The following is an 18,957-nucleotide window of genomic DNA, read 5'->3' as shown; positions in this document are numbered from 1 at the left end:
CTCGAGACGCTCCATTATAACTTCACTTTATCCCTCCTTCTATCATTCCTCTAATCCTTCTGCTAACCACTACTGCCTGGGATCCCACTCTCCCTCTCTGGAGGATCTCTCTGGAGACTCCTGATGAGGGTGTTATATGGATCCTCCTTCAGAATCAGTAACCGCTCTCGCCTTTTCCCCCCTAAGCTCATTCCCCCTCCTTCTTGCCATCTCTCTCGCCTGTCCAAAAACAGAAGCAGAGCAAGTGAAGTATCCTCTCCCTCCATTTAACTCACCAGGCAGTCTCTCTGCAGGGTCTTGACCAGTGCGTTGTAAGTGTCCTGGTCCAGCATCAGTCCGTCCTGCAGGTCTTGCATAAAGTCCAGGTCTTTAAAAGTGGGCCTGGCCTTCTCTCGTTCCTTCTTGGACGCTCGCCTCTTGTAGGTGGAGCCCTTCAGGTCATATTTGAGGTGCATACGAACCACGCGGGGAAGGACGTTGTTCATCACCACCACGCGGATGTTCTTCCCGCCCGACTGGACACAGTAGAGGCCGAAGAATTTGGGCAGCAAAGTGCGAGGGTTCTGGTTCAAGTTCTGGAAAAGAGAGCATGACAGAAAAGGCTCATGAATCAGCTTCTCCTGCTGCACTTGGACGGGATGTAGAGGCAGGATTTAATATTGGAGGGAAATTATTTGAGGGATTTAATCGTGGGGAAAAGCTGGCTGAGTCACCTCAAATTGTATGATGACATTTTGCAGGATATAATTTTCATTAATGCCCGAGACCAAGATGTGCTAACTGTTTTTTTTTTCACAGGAGGAGAAAAGGTTAGCATGTTAATGTAAAATATCTAAAACACATCCAGGAACACGGTGCAACCATTTTTCATTTCATGAGACCTTTAAGTGTTACAAAAATACATGAGCAGCAGGACAGGTGACGCATGTTCTGTAAATAGGTAATTGACAAACAATACAAAATTCTCAGTGTACACACACTATCCACAGTTACACATTTCTCCATCTGATTGCACCAGGAGGCATTACATAACAGAGAGCGAACAGAAGTCAGGAGCTCACAGCGCTATGAAACATGGAAGTGGTCACGCTCAAACTGCGATTACATTCCTAATATCACCAACTGTTTTGATATTTGATTAATTGTTGAAGTCATTTCTTCTAACAGAAATACCAAACATTCTGTTGTTTTGATGTTTCTCTTTGTCTTGTGTGATAATAAGGAGGATAAAAAGGAAATTTAAGGATGTCATGTTGTATTTTAGCTAACTGTGACAGCCATTTTAACATTTTATTGACCACATGAAGAATTTATTATTAGAGAACATCGGTGCAGATTATTCACTGATGACAACAACTGTTGCAACCCTACAACAGACCTTAAAATTTATAATCAGATTATTAACCTAAGACCATAATTTAGTATTAAGTACAAACAACATATACAATACAATAATGACAAGACTAGTGCAATGGCACTGTAACGGAGCACCCTGATCCTATAAACGTCCATAAATCAGTGGTTCCCAAGTGGTCCAGCCCCAGGATCCAGTTTTCTCCTTACTATAGTTCATGGTCCACACATTTTACTATATTCAGCGCCATCCTTGTGTCGTCGAGCTAGTTTGCTGTCTCTGTCAAGTAGCTGTCTGTTAGTCACTCACTCTATGGCAGGAAATGACATAAAATAAAAGCTCTGCCCTGGAAATTCATGGAACTTCAAAAGGAAGTGTGTTTTTTTACAAACGTGACATGTTTGCGAGTTAAGCCTTGTTCACATTACACAATTTTCACCGCGATTTTGACGTCGCAGAGGATCTCGAGAGCCACCTTGGGTGGCAGGTGAGTCGGCAGATAGACTGCCCTCATGTGTGAACAACCCTCCGAGCCAGTCGCCCCTTCGTCTGTGAGTGGGACTGGATATCTGGCATGCTAGAAAACTGGTGTGACATGACTGACAAAGAGCATCAGCCAATGAGAGGCGGGATACATCCCACGTCAGCACGCAGGAGGATGGAAAAAATGTGAGGCGGACAAGCCGGCAAGCAACAACAATAGCAACGTCCACAGGAGCACATAGTGCGCGTTGTGTTTGGACCCAGGCTCTGGAGGCAGATCTTATTCATTTATTTTTACTTCCACGCAATTTAAATAACCGACTTGTAGCCAGATAGCGCAGGGTCAAGGACAGATGTTCTCTAGCGGATATGGCACAACTGGATCTTGCGATGTACGGCTCTACCAGCCCCAGCAAGAAATCAAAGTCCTCCGCTGTCATCCGTAGCATTTCCCGAAAACCCATTCAGGTACAATAATCTGGATCAGAATACATGCATAAACTATATAGACAGTACGATGCAAGCTAATAGGCTAGCGGCGCAGTGGCAACCAAGTTTTATTCATAGAACTCACCTCCAACTCTCTCTGCAGAGTTTACAACCCGCGCAATCTGCATGCAGCGACCCATTCCTTTACCCAAATCCCTTTCTTCTTTTCCTGTTTCTTCTCAGCGCAGAGCAGGGCGCAAACAACCTGCAGAGCTCCAAGCTGTCGGACATCCATGTTGACACGTAGCGCTGCGGAACTTCATAATATCCTGTTTTGGTCACGCGTGACATGGCGACATCATCATGTTATCTGGGGCTCTGTCGGCGAGGGCTCGGTAGTAAAATCTCGTGGTGTGCACACAGGCCGTAACGCCGATGACAGAAACACACGTCGCCAGGTATGAACACTGAAAAGATCAAGGCTGTGAACAAGGCTTTACTTGCAGTCCATTCAGAATGAACCCCTGACCCATTTTTGGACCGCGACCCACCAGTTGGAAACCGCAGCTATAAATGACATTTAGAGCATTAACACAGCAGCTAACCAATTTTGCTCTGTAAAGATATAGTGGAGTAATGGCTTCCTGGGCAGAGAATGAAGTTAAGCTCCCTCTGAGTGTGGGAAATCCGAGCTTCTCTGTTATTTGTTTTGGTAGCCGGGCCGGCTGTGTGCACAGGCTAGTGCATGTCAGTCCCTCTCTTCATGTCCCACTGGCTAGCTAATTGCCACCACTCTGCAACATCAGGAGAGGCAAATGTTTGGGGCCCCCGAAAGAACTGGGAAAAAGTGGCCCTCAATGTGCGCTCATATTGGCACCGATGATAACTATAAAGCTCCTCAAAAGCACTTTAACTATGTACTCTTCTCTGTGTTTTGCATGATTCTGCATTTACTGTATACGAGACTCTCCCCTCAGCCACCAGTCTGTGGTGAATATTTCAGTACCCAATCCAAACAAATGAGGTTAGTCTGGCTGGGTGCTTAGTTAAAAACCTGCTTTGACCTTGGGACCTGGGCCAGTTCAGTCCCATTAGAGAAATGAGAGGGAAGAGACAGAGACAGTGGTCCGTATAGTGAGAACACACAGCATTCAGGAGCAGAAACAGACAGAGGAGAGATGAAGGATGAATGTGGAATTATGACTAAAAAGCTCAGCACTTGTGTGAGTGACCTTCAGATGAGAGAAACCGGTAGAGAGAGAGAGCGGAAAAACGATGGAGAGGGATTTCAGAGAGAGAGCGCTCACGCGAGAGAGAGAAAGAGCATCCTCTGCCCTCAGCCACACACGACCCTTCTGTCAATGTTAAGAGGGCAGAGCAGTGACGAGCCAACAACACTGACACGTGAGGCAGAGGAGGGAGGGAGAGAGGAGAGCAAATATGAGAAAAGAAAGGCTGGAGAAAGAGTGGATTAAAACACGAGGCAGGCAGAGCAAGAGATAAAAGGGAAATAAATTACACTGCGAGAGTCGTAGCAGCAGGGAGAGTGATAAGACACTAAAACATGAGAGAAGATGGAAAGACTAGAAGGGCAAATACACAGGAGGGAGAGAAGTGGCAGCAGTGGAGTCGGTTACATCACTGTGATCTGTATGCTGCCCAGAGCCAGACTTTTCAGCCAGCCCACTACCGTCAGCCAGTCAGCTGTGGGAGACATGAAGAGCTTCACCAATGAAGGCCTGCATGTTATGCTTGTTACAAATACAGATGAGCTTGTACGGCTCAAACTATGTTTTGGTGTTACATGTGCAGCGCTTTGATGTTATGTGTGGTTTCTTCTGTGTGTTTATCTCGGCGTGGGTTTGACTCGCCTGTCTGTCTGCGCTATTCTGTCTCCTCTCCTCGGTCCACCTGTTCCAGCCTCAAGCTACGGCTATCTAACACAAGCCTGAGCGAGTCCCTCTGCTTTCAATAATTCTCTTTCCTTAGACCAATTACACCTGCAAAGAAAGGCTTCAGAGCCTTTAAGGTCGACGGAAAAGGTCACAGTAAATGCGCTGAGCCTTTAACGTCCCTAAATGATTAAATGAATCCCTGCAGCGGTCTTTGGCCGCAGCTGTCGGCACATGAATAAACACAAAGCTGAAGGCTGTGAACCTCAAGAGGCTAGAATAGTAGCATGGACATACATGGAGCTGTTTGCTGGTTGAGTTCATTCAGAACGAGCCTGCAGACTGTGGAGAGAGTAGGAGGAGGGGGGGCACTGTTGGCACAAGCCAGGCTCTGTTATGTGAAACACATCGGCCAGTCTCTTATGAAACCGAATGGCCCAAGGTTTCGGGCGGAGATGATAGAGCTGTTATGTCTGCTTCATACGAAAAGGATGTCACGCTCAGAGGACAGATTTCTAGGGTCTTACGTAAACCTGAGATCTAAAAATACGACTCATAATAAGAACATCAGAGGTGGAGGTCAGTATTTATGCGTGTGTGCAAAGGGCTATTCACACTGAGATACATGAACATTGACAAGCTTCTCCACCATTTGTGCATTGTGTACGAACCTGTGTTTTCACTGTGGGTGCATGTGCCTGTTGTTTTGTTTGAGTGTGCATGTGAGGAGGAGAAAAAGAGGAAAACTACCAAACCTGAAAGTGTAAAACAGACCTGGAGACTCTTTTCCACTTTTTTTGGGAGCGTAATCTGATTTAGGACAACAATAAGGAAGGATCCAGGACTCTTCCTACTGAGTTTGCCCTAAAGGTAGTAGCCATCTCTTATAACCTGTATAAATTGTTGGACAAACTTTTGCTCCTTGCTCGTAAATACATCCTGTCGAAATGGATTAAAGATTCTCCACCTGCAGTAACAGTCTGGTACAGTGAGATGTTTAGTGTCTTACCTCATGTAAGAATTAGTGCTGTCCTTGTGGATGATGAGAATTCATTTCTGAAGATCTGGAGCCCTTCCCTAAATTATTTACCATCTACACTTAGACAAACTTTGTTAAAAGGCTGATGCCCGTCTGAGTGGAAGCAAACTACACCTAGTGCCACTTGAGATTTTCAAAATGCTTAATTTGTAATACTTCTTGGACCCTCTGTATGTCATTATATATCAAATATCCTTTTTTATGATGCATGTATTTTTTTTGTTAAACAAAAAAAGTATTTCACAGCTGGAAAGATGGTCTTTTCATAAACTGGCCTATCTATGCAGTAGAAAGAAGAGAGATACAAATAATTTTGACATTGCTACTACAAGATCAGAAAAAACAGAGGCAACAGGCTGTAGCATTCGCTTTAGCTCAAGAGGTAGAAAACCTTGCTGATTGGTGACTGAAAGCAAGTTTCTCTGTTTTGATACAGGAAAAAATATATCAGCTAGCTGGCAACAAACAAGTTCAAATTACAGTAAAACAGTGTGCTGGAATATGTTTCTGAAAAGATGGCAAATAGGCAATGCAGTGACAGAATCTAGGTTCGTATTTAGTCAGCACTGCTTAGTTCTAACGTTTGATCTCAGTATTTTTAGCCTCAGCTTTTACAGTACAGAAAACAGTATAGCACCCACTTGCTATTCACAAATTCTCATATTGCAGCCACAAAGTGCCTTAAATATGTTACTGAAGACATTTTAGGTTTAAAAACAGGCAGTGCAGTTACAGAATCTTGGTTTATATTTGATCAACACTGCCTAGTTTTAACCTTTGATCAGAGTTTGGTCTCTGTGTTTGAGGGGGTCTCCCCCTTGATCCGATTTTATACTCTTAAGCCCCGTTTCCACCGAACAGTACAGTATGGTTCAGTTCAATTCGGTCTGCAGTTTTTCAGTTTCCACTGTAAAAAGTTGTGGATGGTACCAGTGGAACCGTTCCGCACCGTCCCCATTTTTGGTCCCCCCTCTGTTGGGGTACCTAGCACACAGATCTGGTACTAAAAGGTGGAGCTGTGAACACTGCAGTCTGTTGATTGGTCAGTAGAGGACGGTCACTCTGCTCAGGGCTGAGTTGTGGCTGGTTTTGAGGCTCATGTGACCACTGTTCACACTGTGGAGTTTTACTTACATTAGTAAACTGTAACTCTTGAATGAAAGTAAGTTTTGCTGCTAATTTCGGCTGTGTTATGTGAACTGCATATATTCTGATCCTCACTTGGAGAAAAAAAAAAAAAGCATTGCAGAGTGTCGTTCCTGTGGGCTCAGGCAACACTAAACCCCTGAGCTTGCCTGAGAAGGACTAAATGCACAAAGCTGCTATTTTTAAATATCCCATGGAGAGAGACTCTCACTGCAGCCTGTTCTATTTTGTCCTGAAAATGGCGGCATACAGCCTCGTTCTGTGGACGATAAACAAGATGCACTTTAGGGCTGTCAAAAGCACCATGAAATTGAGTCTGAATATTTTCGAATTAAGTAGAGTTTGAATAATATTCAAATTTATTATTTTTTTTACAAAAAAAAACACAAAAAATAAGATGCTTATTGCTGATGCAATATGAACGTGACACTCGGATGAAAACACCCGTTCTGACCTCACTGAAGTGCCAGGTATGACTAACTTCTGCATCGCTATTTGAGCAATGTTTGGATACTTCAGTGCGTAGTTTTCCACCACAAGAGTGGATCCTGTTCGGCTCGTAGTGGTGTCTCATTCTGGTAACGTTTCATCTCTTCTTAAAAAAGGGTAGGCAGGGAGGCAGCAGGTGCAACACTCTCCCTGTATGTCTCCCTGAACAGGTCACGCATCACGGACAGCGCAGTGGGCGGTGTTGGCGCAGCGGGCTCTTCCGTCAGCGCCTCTTCCTCCGTCGCTGCGTCCCTCTCTGGCCCGGCTTGTGCGCAAGCCATCTCTGCCCGAACGGGATTCGCCGTGATATACAACATTATTAATAGTATTAATTAATTGTTAATGATATTCGAATTATCAAATTTAGGTTCACACTTATAAAACTTTGAATTTTTTTTGACAGCCCTAATGCACTTCAAGGTGGACTTCCATCTGTGTCACCAGTGATGAGGAAATACAGTGAGTGCTGGACGGAGCAGTGAGTGACAACAACCCCGCCCACATTTAAGGGTACTGTTTGCGGTGGAGATGCTAGGGTCTAGATACCATGTCTGAAGGGTTACTATTGTCCCGAAGGTACCATAATGAAGGTGTGTGGTGGAAATGGGGCTTTTGTGTCAGTGGTGGCAGGCATTCAAAAATTAGGAATTACAATTTGTAGTTCGAACAACAGCCCTAGAGCCAGCAATAACCACTGCATAAGATTACCACAGTTCATTTACACATACTACCCACATTGTTATGATACAAAGCTGGTTGAAAATCTATGAAGTGTCCCTTTAAGCCTCACACACTCACACACTTTGCTTACCATGTAGTATCCGGGCAGCAGTTTCTGTAAGAATTCAGCCTCCTTGTGCATCACAGTCTTGATGATGAACTCATCATCCTTTGTGAGATAGAAGACCGAGCCACTCGCTCCGGGATTGGACAGCTCGATCAGAGGCTCGTTACATAGGGAGTACTGCAGGTACACACACAGAGAAGCACAAACACACAGACGAGAGAGAAGAGAGACATACTGTTCAAAACACTGACACCTGATACTGTAAATATGCCTGTGTTCTACAATCATCACTCTGCAAAAGACACTGCAATGTAAACAGCATTTTCTGATTGGCTAACCCAAAAGATACATGGTCTGCATTGGCTATGAAATGAGAAGCTGCTGAATGGTTTGTACTCTGCTCGACACTAATGAGCAAGAGAGAGGAAAGATAACAGCCTAGTTACCGTCGGAGCTTAGTGAATCTGCGTGTCAGAACAGAGGCAATCAACAGTGTGACTAAATGTATTTGCTTATTTCCACACTCTAATTTTCACATACATCTGCAGCCAAATGCTCACAGAGTGGAGCAACGTGCAGCAACACGAGCAGGTCGAAGTGGACGAAGCGCAGTAGAGTTAAGAAACCCATGAAAATATGTTCGGATCTGAACTTATTTCCTCACATTCGTCGATGAGCTCCTTTCAAAAACACCGGTGATCAAACACAAACAAAAGCATGTTAAGACAGAGACGCTATGAACAAACCCCAAGATCCATAAAATAGATTTTAAAGCTCGCTCATCAGGTAGAGACATGCAGACACAGAAACAAAAACACACTGTGGCAGAACAATGAGCAGGAACTGTGTGCGAGAGAAACAAAAGAAGAACAGTACATGCTGTAACAGAACAGAGGCAGCTAATATAGATTGGACGTATTTAGATGTCAAATAATGACTGCTTTTAAATTCCAGCTTTTTTTAACGCACACATCAGACTCCCGCTGATATGACGGTTAACGCGGCTAATTAGTCTGCTCGCTCCCTTTTCTCCGCGGCTTAAAAGCAAGTAATGACAGACATCATTTTTGAAAAAGGTGAAGCTGCCTTCGCCTATGTTCTGCTAATGGCTCACTTTTCAGAAATCCCTCTCCTGAGGGATAAAATAAGTCAGTCCTGGAACGAGCAGAAAACGACCGCTTTAGTTTGTTCGATCGCACAAGCATTGCAGATCTCTATGGCATTCAACAGTTAGTGGATTAACAGAAACTTATGCTGCAGCTGTATAATCAATTTAGCTATTTTTTAAATCAAAATGCAAAGCAGTCCAGCCTCCCCAACACGAGCATTTAATAATCTTACTGGTCATATATGATACTAAACTTGACATCTTTGGATTATAGAAAGCTGGTCAAACAAAACAAATAACTTCCATCGAGTTTTGGAAAACTAAATTGGGCATTTATCACGATTTTTAGACAAAACAATTGACCAAAAATGCAGCTGGATACTTCATCACTAATGAAAGATATTGTATTTAAGCACAAATACAAATGAAAATGTTGATAGCCTAATGGAATATTATAATCAATTGCCTGTTTTATGCCATCTATACACTGTACAATTTTAGCAATCTTATAAGACTATTGCATGACACACTGAGACGTGGATCTAATAAACTTTGGCACGATGTCAAGTTTGATGTGTGCGGATTGCACAATGGCCGTTTACTACTGAATCGCAGGTTACGACGTACGTCAATATGCAACGTCATCAGCGTGCACCACATCAGCGTACGTCATCATCTGTGCCACCATAGGTAGCTTGCTCACCTGGAAGTTGCAGTTCCTCCGCAATTTCCTTCCATGCAGTCATTTCTCGCGGTCATGGTAACAGCTGGAGGAAACATCAAATCAACAAGGCTTCTGCTGCCACAGCTCCACCACACTTTCCTCTTTCTGGGAGTTCCACAGACTTCTTTTTGTTCATTTTACCTCCATGGCAGGCGATCATTTGTTTGGGTTTAGCGCCGGTGTCGCGGTGACCATTGTGTCATTTCGTGCTGCATTTCTATTGGTTGATTAGTAGATGTAGGTGGTAGCGGCTGTCCCACTGTGAGATAGTCATCGTAAATTTCTGACACTGTCAGAATTTTATCTCAGGTTATCTTTGGTCGCAAGACGTTGACAACGGCCGTCCTTGAACATGTCTCACAGTGCGACGTAAGACCACCGTTTTAGAGCCACGACCAAAGATATCGCCACGTTTCTCCCACGATGGTCATCTTTTGTCTGGGACAGCCCAAAATCACACAGTGTACATTTTGCAGCGATAAACATCACTGAAGTGAGATGAACAGCTTTATCTCATTAGATAAAACTGATGTTTTGTCCTTCAGGGACAATATTTCAAGTTCAAAAAAAGGGAATAATTCACAGTATATCATAGTATGTTTTATCACAATACTCAGCGACATGTTTAAAATTACAATAATATTGCATTGTATTGTGATAATATGGTATCATGGGGCCTCTGGTGATTGCCACCCCTAGAAGAGTTTCAGATTTGTCTCTTGTTTTTCTGTTTATGTGACTCTTACAGGGCTATATTCAAGTCTTGTTGCTTCACGTGCTTGCCAGTAGTGTTAAAAACACTATTTGTTTTTTATTTCCTACTCAAAACCCTGTTTACATCCAAAGCTGTGCTCACACCAAACACATTACACATTAATGAATAAATGTGAACATGCCGCCCAGCTCTTATAAAGATGCTGCCCCCAAACGGCTCATTAAGACCTCCGTAGAAAACGCTGCTAAAGGTGGACTAATCTGTTGTGGCAAGGTGCTGAAAAACTCCCAGGCTGTTAGCTACTCTATGACTATGAATGTAATGTGATACGTAATTGACCACATTGGGATGTTATTTTTAAATTTCTACCTCCACAAGGAGTCTAGATTTAGCATCAGGTAGAGAGCAGTGCTCTGAATCTGAAAGAGAACTCTCTTAAAAAGTCTACTAGAGTCGTCTAATTAAGGATGCTCTCTATCAATTAGGTCAGATAGATTCAGTTAGAGCACCTGTCCCTCCTAAGATTTGTATTTCTGTTAGTACAGGCAGCTCAACACTTGTAGCAGGATAAGGAGAGAAATAAGAACGAGATTCTGTTTCTGTCTTGTACCTACTACTTCAGTGTAACCAGACTCACAATCTTAAAAATCAGTCTGGTAGTCTGGTGAGAACATGCAAGTCCCCAGATGGCTTGTGTGGACATATGGTGATGAGTGACCCCAGGCCGGCTGAGAGAGATGGCAGAAACAAGGCAGGATGTGGTATTTCCACGTGGTTGGAGAGCCGATGCTTTAAAGATATGTGCACACAGAGCACGCAGAAACACTGACTAAGCAGTGCATGTATATTCTGCTAGACTGCTCAGGGCGGAGCTGTGAATCACGCAGCCTCCAGGTCCTCCACGCTGATGAGGGGTGACAAGCTGCAGACCTTCCCTCCCTCTCCTCGACCGTCCTGTCTCCTCCCCTCTGCACTGTCTTGTGCCGTTTCATCGCTTCTTGTCCTCTACTCTTTCATCTCTCTCTCGCCATCCTGCTTCTCATCTTTATTAACTTCTTTTCCATTTTCCTTCTTCACATCTTTCTACTTAATTTACTCTGTGTGTTTCATTGTCTTTTCCTGGCCTCCTTTCCTTTCCCCTCCTGATTGCTTTCTCTTCCTCCCTGTTCATGTCTATCTGCTTTGAACGCTACTACTGAGATTAGTTCAATTTCCACCACAGCTAACCAGCTCAGTGCATCCCTTTCTTTTATTTCATACCATGTAGTTATAATCTAAAGATTTCCTGGAAAACGTTTAACATCCATGTGATAAGAATTCATCTTTATTCATTTAGAGACACGGACAAAGTGAAATCTTACCAGGTAGTCATCCGGCCTGATGCCAAACAGTTCTCTGAAGTAGCGGAAGGCCACAGGGGCGTATGTTTTAAAGCGGAAATCTGGGAAATGGTGGGCTGGAGTGAGGTTGCTGCCTTCACTAAAGCACAGAAGAATATCAGAGAGCGTAAGATTAGAAGAGAGTGATTAAATTAATATTTTTTCACAAGCAAACATCAAACAGGAAGGATAAGAAGAACATATCAACAACATGCATTAATATTGTATTATTCATGTGTGCACTGGAATCAGGACTGCATATCAAGGCCATGATAGATAAAAATAAATTAGTGCGAAGCCGGGAGCGGGGGGTAATATTCAGGGGAAAAACTCTGAGATTAAAGTCTTAAATTTAAAAGAAAACAACTTAGATATTTCCTGGGATTAAAGTGGTAAATTTCAGAATAAACAAATTTGCAAGAAAAAACTTGAATATTCTCTGAGATAATAAAAAATTCATAAATTTTTGAGAAAAAAATAATAAAAATTTGCAAGAAAAAACTTGAATATTCTCTGAGATTATAGACATAAATTTACGGAAAAAAAAAATCACAAATTTACAAGAAAAAAATGGAATATTCACTGAGATTATAAAGTCATAAATTTGCATGAAAAATTCACAAATTTACAAGAAAAAAAATGAATATACTCTGAGATTATTAAGTCATAAATTTATGAGAAAAATTCACAAGTTTACAAGAAAAAACTTGAATATTCATTGAGAATATAAAGACATAAATTTGCAAGAAAAAAATCACAAATTTACAAGAAAAAACTTGAATACACTCTGAGATTACAAAGTCATAAATTTACAAGAAAAACTCACAAATTTACAAGAAAAAACTTGAATAATCTCTGATATTCTCTGAGAAAAAACTCACAAATTCTCTGAAACTGAAGTGACAAATTTACAAAAAAAGAGAAAAATTTTTTTTTTTTTTTTTTTGTCACTTTGCTTTGTTAGATTGGTTCAAGCTCATCCCACCACAGATGCTCCCAGTAAACAGGGAATCCCAGCAAACACTGAGACGTTACGTAACTGTTGCTTGAAGCTACAATCCTGACGTCCCATTAAGGCTCCAAAATAGCTCCAAAATGAAAGTTGTGTCAACCTCAGGTGATGTTACCTGGCCATAGCAATGTCAAAATATGCCACAAACAGAGACGGGCTTGTTCAGCCATTCTGCTGAAGTTTATCTTCACATTGTGCATTCAGCAGCTTTATACACTGTAAAAACTGAAAATAATAAGTCAACTAAAAATAAATACCCAACTTTAACTCATGCAGGACACAAACCATGGTCTCCTGAGTGAAAGTCCAGTGTTTGACAGATTCACCCACCACAATTTCGTCCTTATGTGGTCTTTATGTGGTCACAAATTTATTTTACGTCACCAGACTCAGTGTGCTCAAAGACTTCTGAAATCTGAGAAATTCTGAGTTTTTTCTCAGAATATTCCCCCTCTCCTCCGGCTCTGTGATAATATTATTTTTAATCTACAATGGCCTGATATGCTGTCGTAGGAAACATACTGCGTGTATACAAAGGGTTTTTTGTGTGTGGTTGCAGTAGAGACCTGGGGAAGAAGATGCTCTCCACCACGTAGAAGTCCTGCATCAACACATCTCTCTCAGGCTTGGAGCTCAGGTTACCCACTGTGTAACCGATGCCCAGCTGGATGGCACCTTTCAAGGCTGAGGATGTGGTCTGTGGAGAGAGGGGAAGGTGCGGTGAGTGAAATACCTTCGCTGTTTTTCACCCCCACAGCCAGAGAACAGTTCTATTCTGACGTGGAGCATTTTAAAATACATCCATCACCATTTAATGCTTTAAAAATGCAAACCAGTCAACACATCACGGCCCAGGCATGTGCTGTCCACAGTACCTTCTTGTAAGTAGTTTCCCCTGATGCATCCACCCCTCTGTGGCCAATCTTCTTTCCCTGACCAGGCTGGCCTGAGGATGAGGGCATCTGGCGAGACAAAGAGGGAGAGACTGGTATTATGGTGGACAGGGGGATTTGCACCTGTTCATTAACATTGATTATTTAAACATTAAAGACAGGGGAGTGGCACAGTATTAATGCATGAGAGCGATTTCAAGCTTTGATATTATAAACTGACTCATTGAAGAGAGCAGGTTTTCATTTTGAACTAACATGCAAACTCCTCTGTTCTGAGGATCTTTAACTAGTGGAACTTTATCGATCCCACTCAAACTGTGCATAGCATGAGGTCTGATAGCATGCTTTGTAAGCTAATCTGATTTAGAAACTGTTTTAATGGCAGCAGCTACGTACAGTGGATGTTTTAGATCTCATAGCTGGACAGCCAACGTAAATATATCCGGTGCTGTTGTAAGTGATGTTCAATAAGCTTTTTGGTTTTAAAGTAGAGTTAAATATCCTCAGCAGATTTAGAGCTAACAAACTGTGCAATACTTCTAATGTTTGCTTTAACATTCAGTACGCCAGATGGACGGGATTTACTAAATTAGGAGGATTAAAATAACGTGAGCCAAATTGTCTAGCAAAGACAAAGAACACTACAGCAATATTTAAATATTTTCTGGTAGTCCGTACTGAAGGTTTGTGCCAGTCCTCATGCACCAACGCGCCAAAAAAAACCACACAGCAAATATTAATTGACCCAAATATTAATTGACCCAAATATGAATCGCTCAGATCAATCCTTTGTGGGGTAATACTTTAATTAGCGCGTGGCTAAAACCAAAGAACTAGGTGTTACTGATGTAGAGGATCAAAAAAGGAACTAAAAAGAGATGTGTTACGGAGCAGATGATCACAGGGACAGATGGTGGCTCACCTCTGTGATGAAGGCTTTCCTAGCAGCAGCATCTGAGAGAGAGAGAGACAGAAAGAGGAGACAGACAGAGATGAGTGTGTTAGTTGCTCTGAGACGGGGAGGCTCCATTACTCAGCATCATTAGTTTTCTCCGTGACAAAGATGAATGCCAAAGGGTGGACACGGCGGTCCAACATTATGTAATAACAGTGTCAAACACAAGTAGGGCCCTGTCAGCTGGAGGAACTGCAGGAGACAGGAGCGTCAGCAACAAGGGGACCAAGACCTTTGTAAAGCCCTGTGTACTGTACATGAGGTTTAATGCATTTTCAGCCATGCTAATGGCTCTAGGGGTGTCAGGCCCTGTGATTTCTACAATGCAGAAAACAGACAGAATGGCTTAGATCGGATTAGATAAGGAAAATAGAATCAACTGTAAAACACAGAGTATTAATTTGACAAAATGTGGATACGCTTTTTTCACAGCACCCTAGTCGTATGAACAAAAAAAACTATGTTGCTACTTTTGGTGTCATTTACAGGCACGATGCTTCTGTCCTCTGCTCTCTGTGTGGGTGATTCACTGAGGGCGGGGCTCAGCTCCTGTGTTTCCCACAGAGTAAGAATCTGTGTGTGATCTTTCTGTGTCCCCTCTCCAACTTTGAAGGTTTTTGAGGGTCCCTAAACGCAGCACAGGCAGAAGTCTTCATGAGATTTGATGTCCACTCAGCAGCAGCAATGATTTTAGCACAAGATGGTTTGATTCTGTATCAATTAAAAGGCTGCGAGAAAGAGGTCACTGGCAATGCATTCACTTGGTGACCAATGTGCACACATGTTGAATCCCAAAAGCTGAATGCGTTCTAAGTAGTCGTCAGTCAGAAAGTTTCTCTGTGAGGTGACCCGGTTGCCTTTCGGGCTGAAGAGAGGCTGGACAGGGGTGGTGTTGTGTCTTAGGAAAAGTTGCTTCATTCTAGGGAAATCCTGAAGACACTCTAGACTCTGCCCCGTTTCTTCGATGTACTTGCAGACCTCCTCCATCACCTCCACATTTCTGGATCTGAATGGCAGGCTTCACAGACCCGTGGCTGAAGAAGTCATCTTCAGATTCAATGTTCGACAGATTCTGGCTTGTGTTTGCTTTGGTTATGTTACAGGGATGCATCTGGGTCACGAGATGGAGAATTAATCACTTGTGCAGTCTGTGGTCTGATCGACCAGAGCTGATCAATGGAATAGATTAGAAGAGCAGCTGCTGCGGAGGTGACTTAGTTTTTAGACCCAGCGCTAGACCACAGGGCGCACAGTTTTCATGGGACTGCAGCTGGTTTTTTTTTTTTTTTAACTAGTCTGGAAAAACTTTCACTTTCATTGCGCCTGCCGTTCTGCTGCTCCTTCTGTGCCCAGAGTACGCTCTGGTAAAAAATGGTAAATGGATTGCCTGACCCCTCAAAGCACCTTTACACTACATGTCACATTCACCCATTCACACACACATTCACACACTGGTGGCTGAGGCTCCCATACATGGTGCAACCTGCTACTCAGTAACCATTCTCATGCTCCCACACACTGATGGAACAGCCAGTCGGAGCATTTTGGGGTTCAGTATCTTGCCCAAGGATACTTTAACATGCAGACTAGAGGAGTACTGGATTGAACCGCTGATCTTCCAATTAGTTGACAACCCCTCTGAGCCCCAGCCACCGTTGTGCTACACTCATGAGCTGTGTGGTGCTCTTCCGATATCGCTGAAGGCTGCCACAACTAAATCAATGTATGGGAAACCCTGAGCTCCTCCACACACACTAGAAGGGCTGCTAACACTGGGGGAAAGCACCTATTTAGCTGTCGCAGAGACTTTGCCCTGCTCTGCCTGTGTCTGTCTCCAACTTTATTGTCAGCTGGTTTGACCACAGAGACGTGAGTGACAGCTTGCTTGACCGCACTCGTTTTCTCAGTTGGCCAAGCTGGATCAAATCCTGTCCTCCTGAGCTTCTCTGGTCGCCCAGACGCAGCATCTTATGTTTCTGCATAAAACCAGCCGTCACTCGCATCTATGTGGTCAAGTTGGAACAGCCGCAATACATGACTATGTCTGCTTTTCAAATTAATAGTATAAAAATACAAATTCACACGAAGTATAAAACATGTGACCTCTATGAGTTTGTTGTAGTGATAGTAATCTACATGCTCTCACTGTTTGAGCCTAATATTATCAGGCTGACATGTGTTTCATCAGGAGTCAAACAAATTACAAATTACACAGCATACATTACAGATGGCAATCTAACAAATCTCAAAAGTACAGCAGCCTTACATGTGTTATGTGATCATTTTTAGTCTAATAACAGGATGGAGGCGGCAGAGAAATGCAATCAGAGGACTGTTTTTACCAGGAGGGCCTGAAATGGATGCATAATTATAGACGATCAGCATAAAAATGGAGACAATGCCCAGGAAGGATGCAGAGAGAGAGAGCACAAAATGAGCAAATGAAAGAGTGGAAAGAGACAGAGAGAGAGAGAGAGAGAGGAGGAAACAGGGCTTCAGTCGGTACGAGAGTGAGGCAGATTAATTCCCTCTCTGTTATCTTCACATCCAATATCACACTCAGCCGCCCAGATGGTGGAATTTATAGAGAAGCTGCAGATATGTTTACAACAGTCTGACTGCTGTGAATAAATAAATGAGGATACAAATATCAGCGATTAGATAAAATATTCCTAATTAGGCAGACGGTGTGACGGGACGCAAGTTTTATTGTGTTTACTTTCCATTTTGTGTCACTTCTTCTTAACAGAAGTATTATTGTTGATGGCGTTGGAATAGTTTTGATATTAATTAGATGGATTTAATTTTATATGTCAATGCTGCCATGCATTAGACTTAATAAGTGTGTAATAGGCTTTTTTCACAGCAGACATTATGTTTTGTAATTGTAGGACAGGCACAGATGTTACGGATTAGGCTACATGATGATGTCTCTGTTCTTTTCATGTGTCCCATGACAGTGAGCCTGCATGCACAAGACCAGGACCCTGAAACCAAAGCAGCCATCACTCAAGTTATCATTTACACTATAATTTACTGTGCTGTTCCTACTCTGATATGTCAAAGTGTCTCCTGTAAAAAAGGCCTCTTCCCCCGTAGAACAAAGAGAGGATCTGAGCAGGTGTGGCTGTGGGGATTCCAGGTGAAAAACTATTAAGATTACAAGATTAATTTCAAATATATACCAAAGAAATGTCATTACTTCATGCAAAACATGTCACCGGAGGTCCTACGTTTTGAATGGCTACTCACTGAGACATTAATGTTGTTTGTTAGGTTGAGAGAACCATGTTTTAGCACAGGGTCAGCTGGCTTTGACTGGTTCAAAATGGGTGCTTTGCTGCTTCTGACAGCTCACTGTATGAGCAAGTGTATTTCTGTGTGTAAGCATGTGCATGGCACAATAGTAATGCGTCTACAGAGACTTAGTAACATACACAGTCAGTCATACTTCATTTAACTCTAAGCAGGAGTTCTCAAAGGTTTCCTGAGAGCCAATTTAGCCAAGCAGGAAAAGCACAGTTGTGAGTTGACCCCTGAAATTGTTAACTTTAGCTAACAGCACTAGCACTGATGATGGGCCTGTCCCATTTCTACCCCTTAAATCTTCCAGTTGGCATTGAGTGCCCTCGTTTGCGAGATAACCCTTGATGAGGGAAGTGAGAAATATTAGGGTAGAGATCTTTCCCTAAGAAATGGGACACCACTTCATGCAAGTCGGCGTGGCCGACGTGCAGGCATACATCACGCGTAGTAGCAACGCAATGAAAATGCTGGCTCCAGTGCTCGTGTTGTGGCGTGTGCCATGTTTATTCTTCTCCGTCTGATGAATCAACGGAGAAAAAAATGTTGGAAACCACTTCCACTACCTCAATTCTGTTTTGGGACACCACTAGCCTAAACGTGAACGCACACAACCAAGTGCAAGTGGGTATTTCTAGAGGAAGTGTGGGTACTGGGACAGGCCCAAGAGGTGCCATGAGTTGCTATGCAACCAGTAGCTTTCTGCAAGGTGTTATCCCTAACCTGTCGGACTCTTGCTAGGGGAGCGCAACTTGATGCAGTCTCCTAATAGTGTATTAAATGTACATTTTAAGTGTATTGAAAGTCTGAAGAAAGGTATTCGCACATCCAACTGTCTCAGATGCAGGTGCGTTGGAAAACATCACTTGAGTCTTTGAACAGAAAATCTCGCAAACAAAAGAACGAGGAAATATTTTGAATGATTTATAAAAGCTGCAAGGCCGATGTGTTCATTCATAATAGACATTTTTGGTAAATAATCTTGTAAATAGCCTTCATAATGTAAGGTGCTTGAGTTTTCTAGGTGTTTCCTATGTTTTTGTTGTCTTCTTCTTTCATTTGTGGGATATGTGACATACAGTGCACAGGCTGTTGTCAACTATTGGGAGATACGCCTAAAGCTGATTAATTCCCCCACACCTGTGCTCACCTGTTAAATGGATGGAGCAGTTTCTATTTAAGCTCAATCTTGGAAATAAGGGTGTTTAACACTCTCGACGAAGGTCCAGGAGGACCGAAACGTAAGTGT

General features: G+C 42.8%; 1 protein-coding gene across 2 annotated transcripts in view; it reads right to left on the bottom strand.

The window, feature by feature from the left end:
• The window catches only part of pip5k1ca (phosphatidylinositol-4-phosphate 5-kinase, type I, gamma a), a 76,034-nt gene that overhangs the window by 33,863 nt on the left and 23,214 nt on the right, over positions 1-18,957 (bottom strand). For both annotated transcript variants that reach the window (XM_049587699.1, XM_049587700.1), the window contains exons 2-7: positions 14,373-14,404; positions 13,433-13,519; positions 13,124-13,254; positions 11,528-11,645; positions 7,644-7,796; positions 276-575 (exon numbers count right to left, since the gene is read on the bottom strand). In XM_049587699.1, coding sequence (XP_049443656.1) covers positions 276-575; positions 7,644-7,796; positions 11,528-11,645; positions 13,124-13,254; positions 13,433-13,519; positions 14,373-14,404 — 821 coding nt within the window. The remainder of the gene's footprint in view (positions 1-275; positions 576-7,643; positions 7,797-11,527; positions 11,646-13,123; positions 13,255-13,432; positions 13,520-14,372; positions 14,405-18,957) is intronic.

The sequence above is a fragment of the Epinephelus fuscoguttatus genome, linkage group LG10, assembly GCF_011397635.1.
Source record: "Epinephelus fuscoguttatus linkage group LG10, E.fuscoguttatus.final_Chr_v1".
Classification (NCBI taxonomy): domain Eukaryota; kingdom Metazoa; phylum Chordata; class Actinopteri; order Perciformes; family Serranidae; genus Epinephelus; species Epinephelus fuscoguttatus.
The sequence above is the reverse complement of the archived record's forward strand: the minus strand, read 5'-3'. Positions and strand labels throughout refer to the sequence as shown.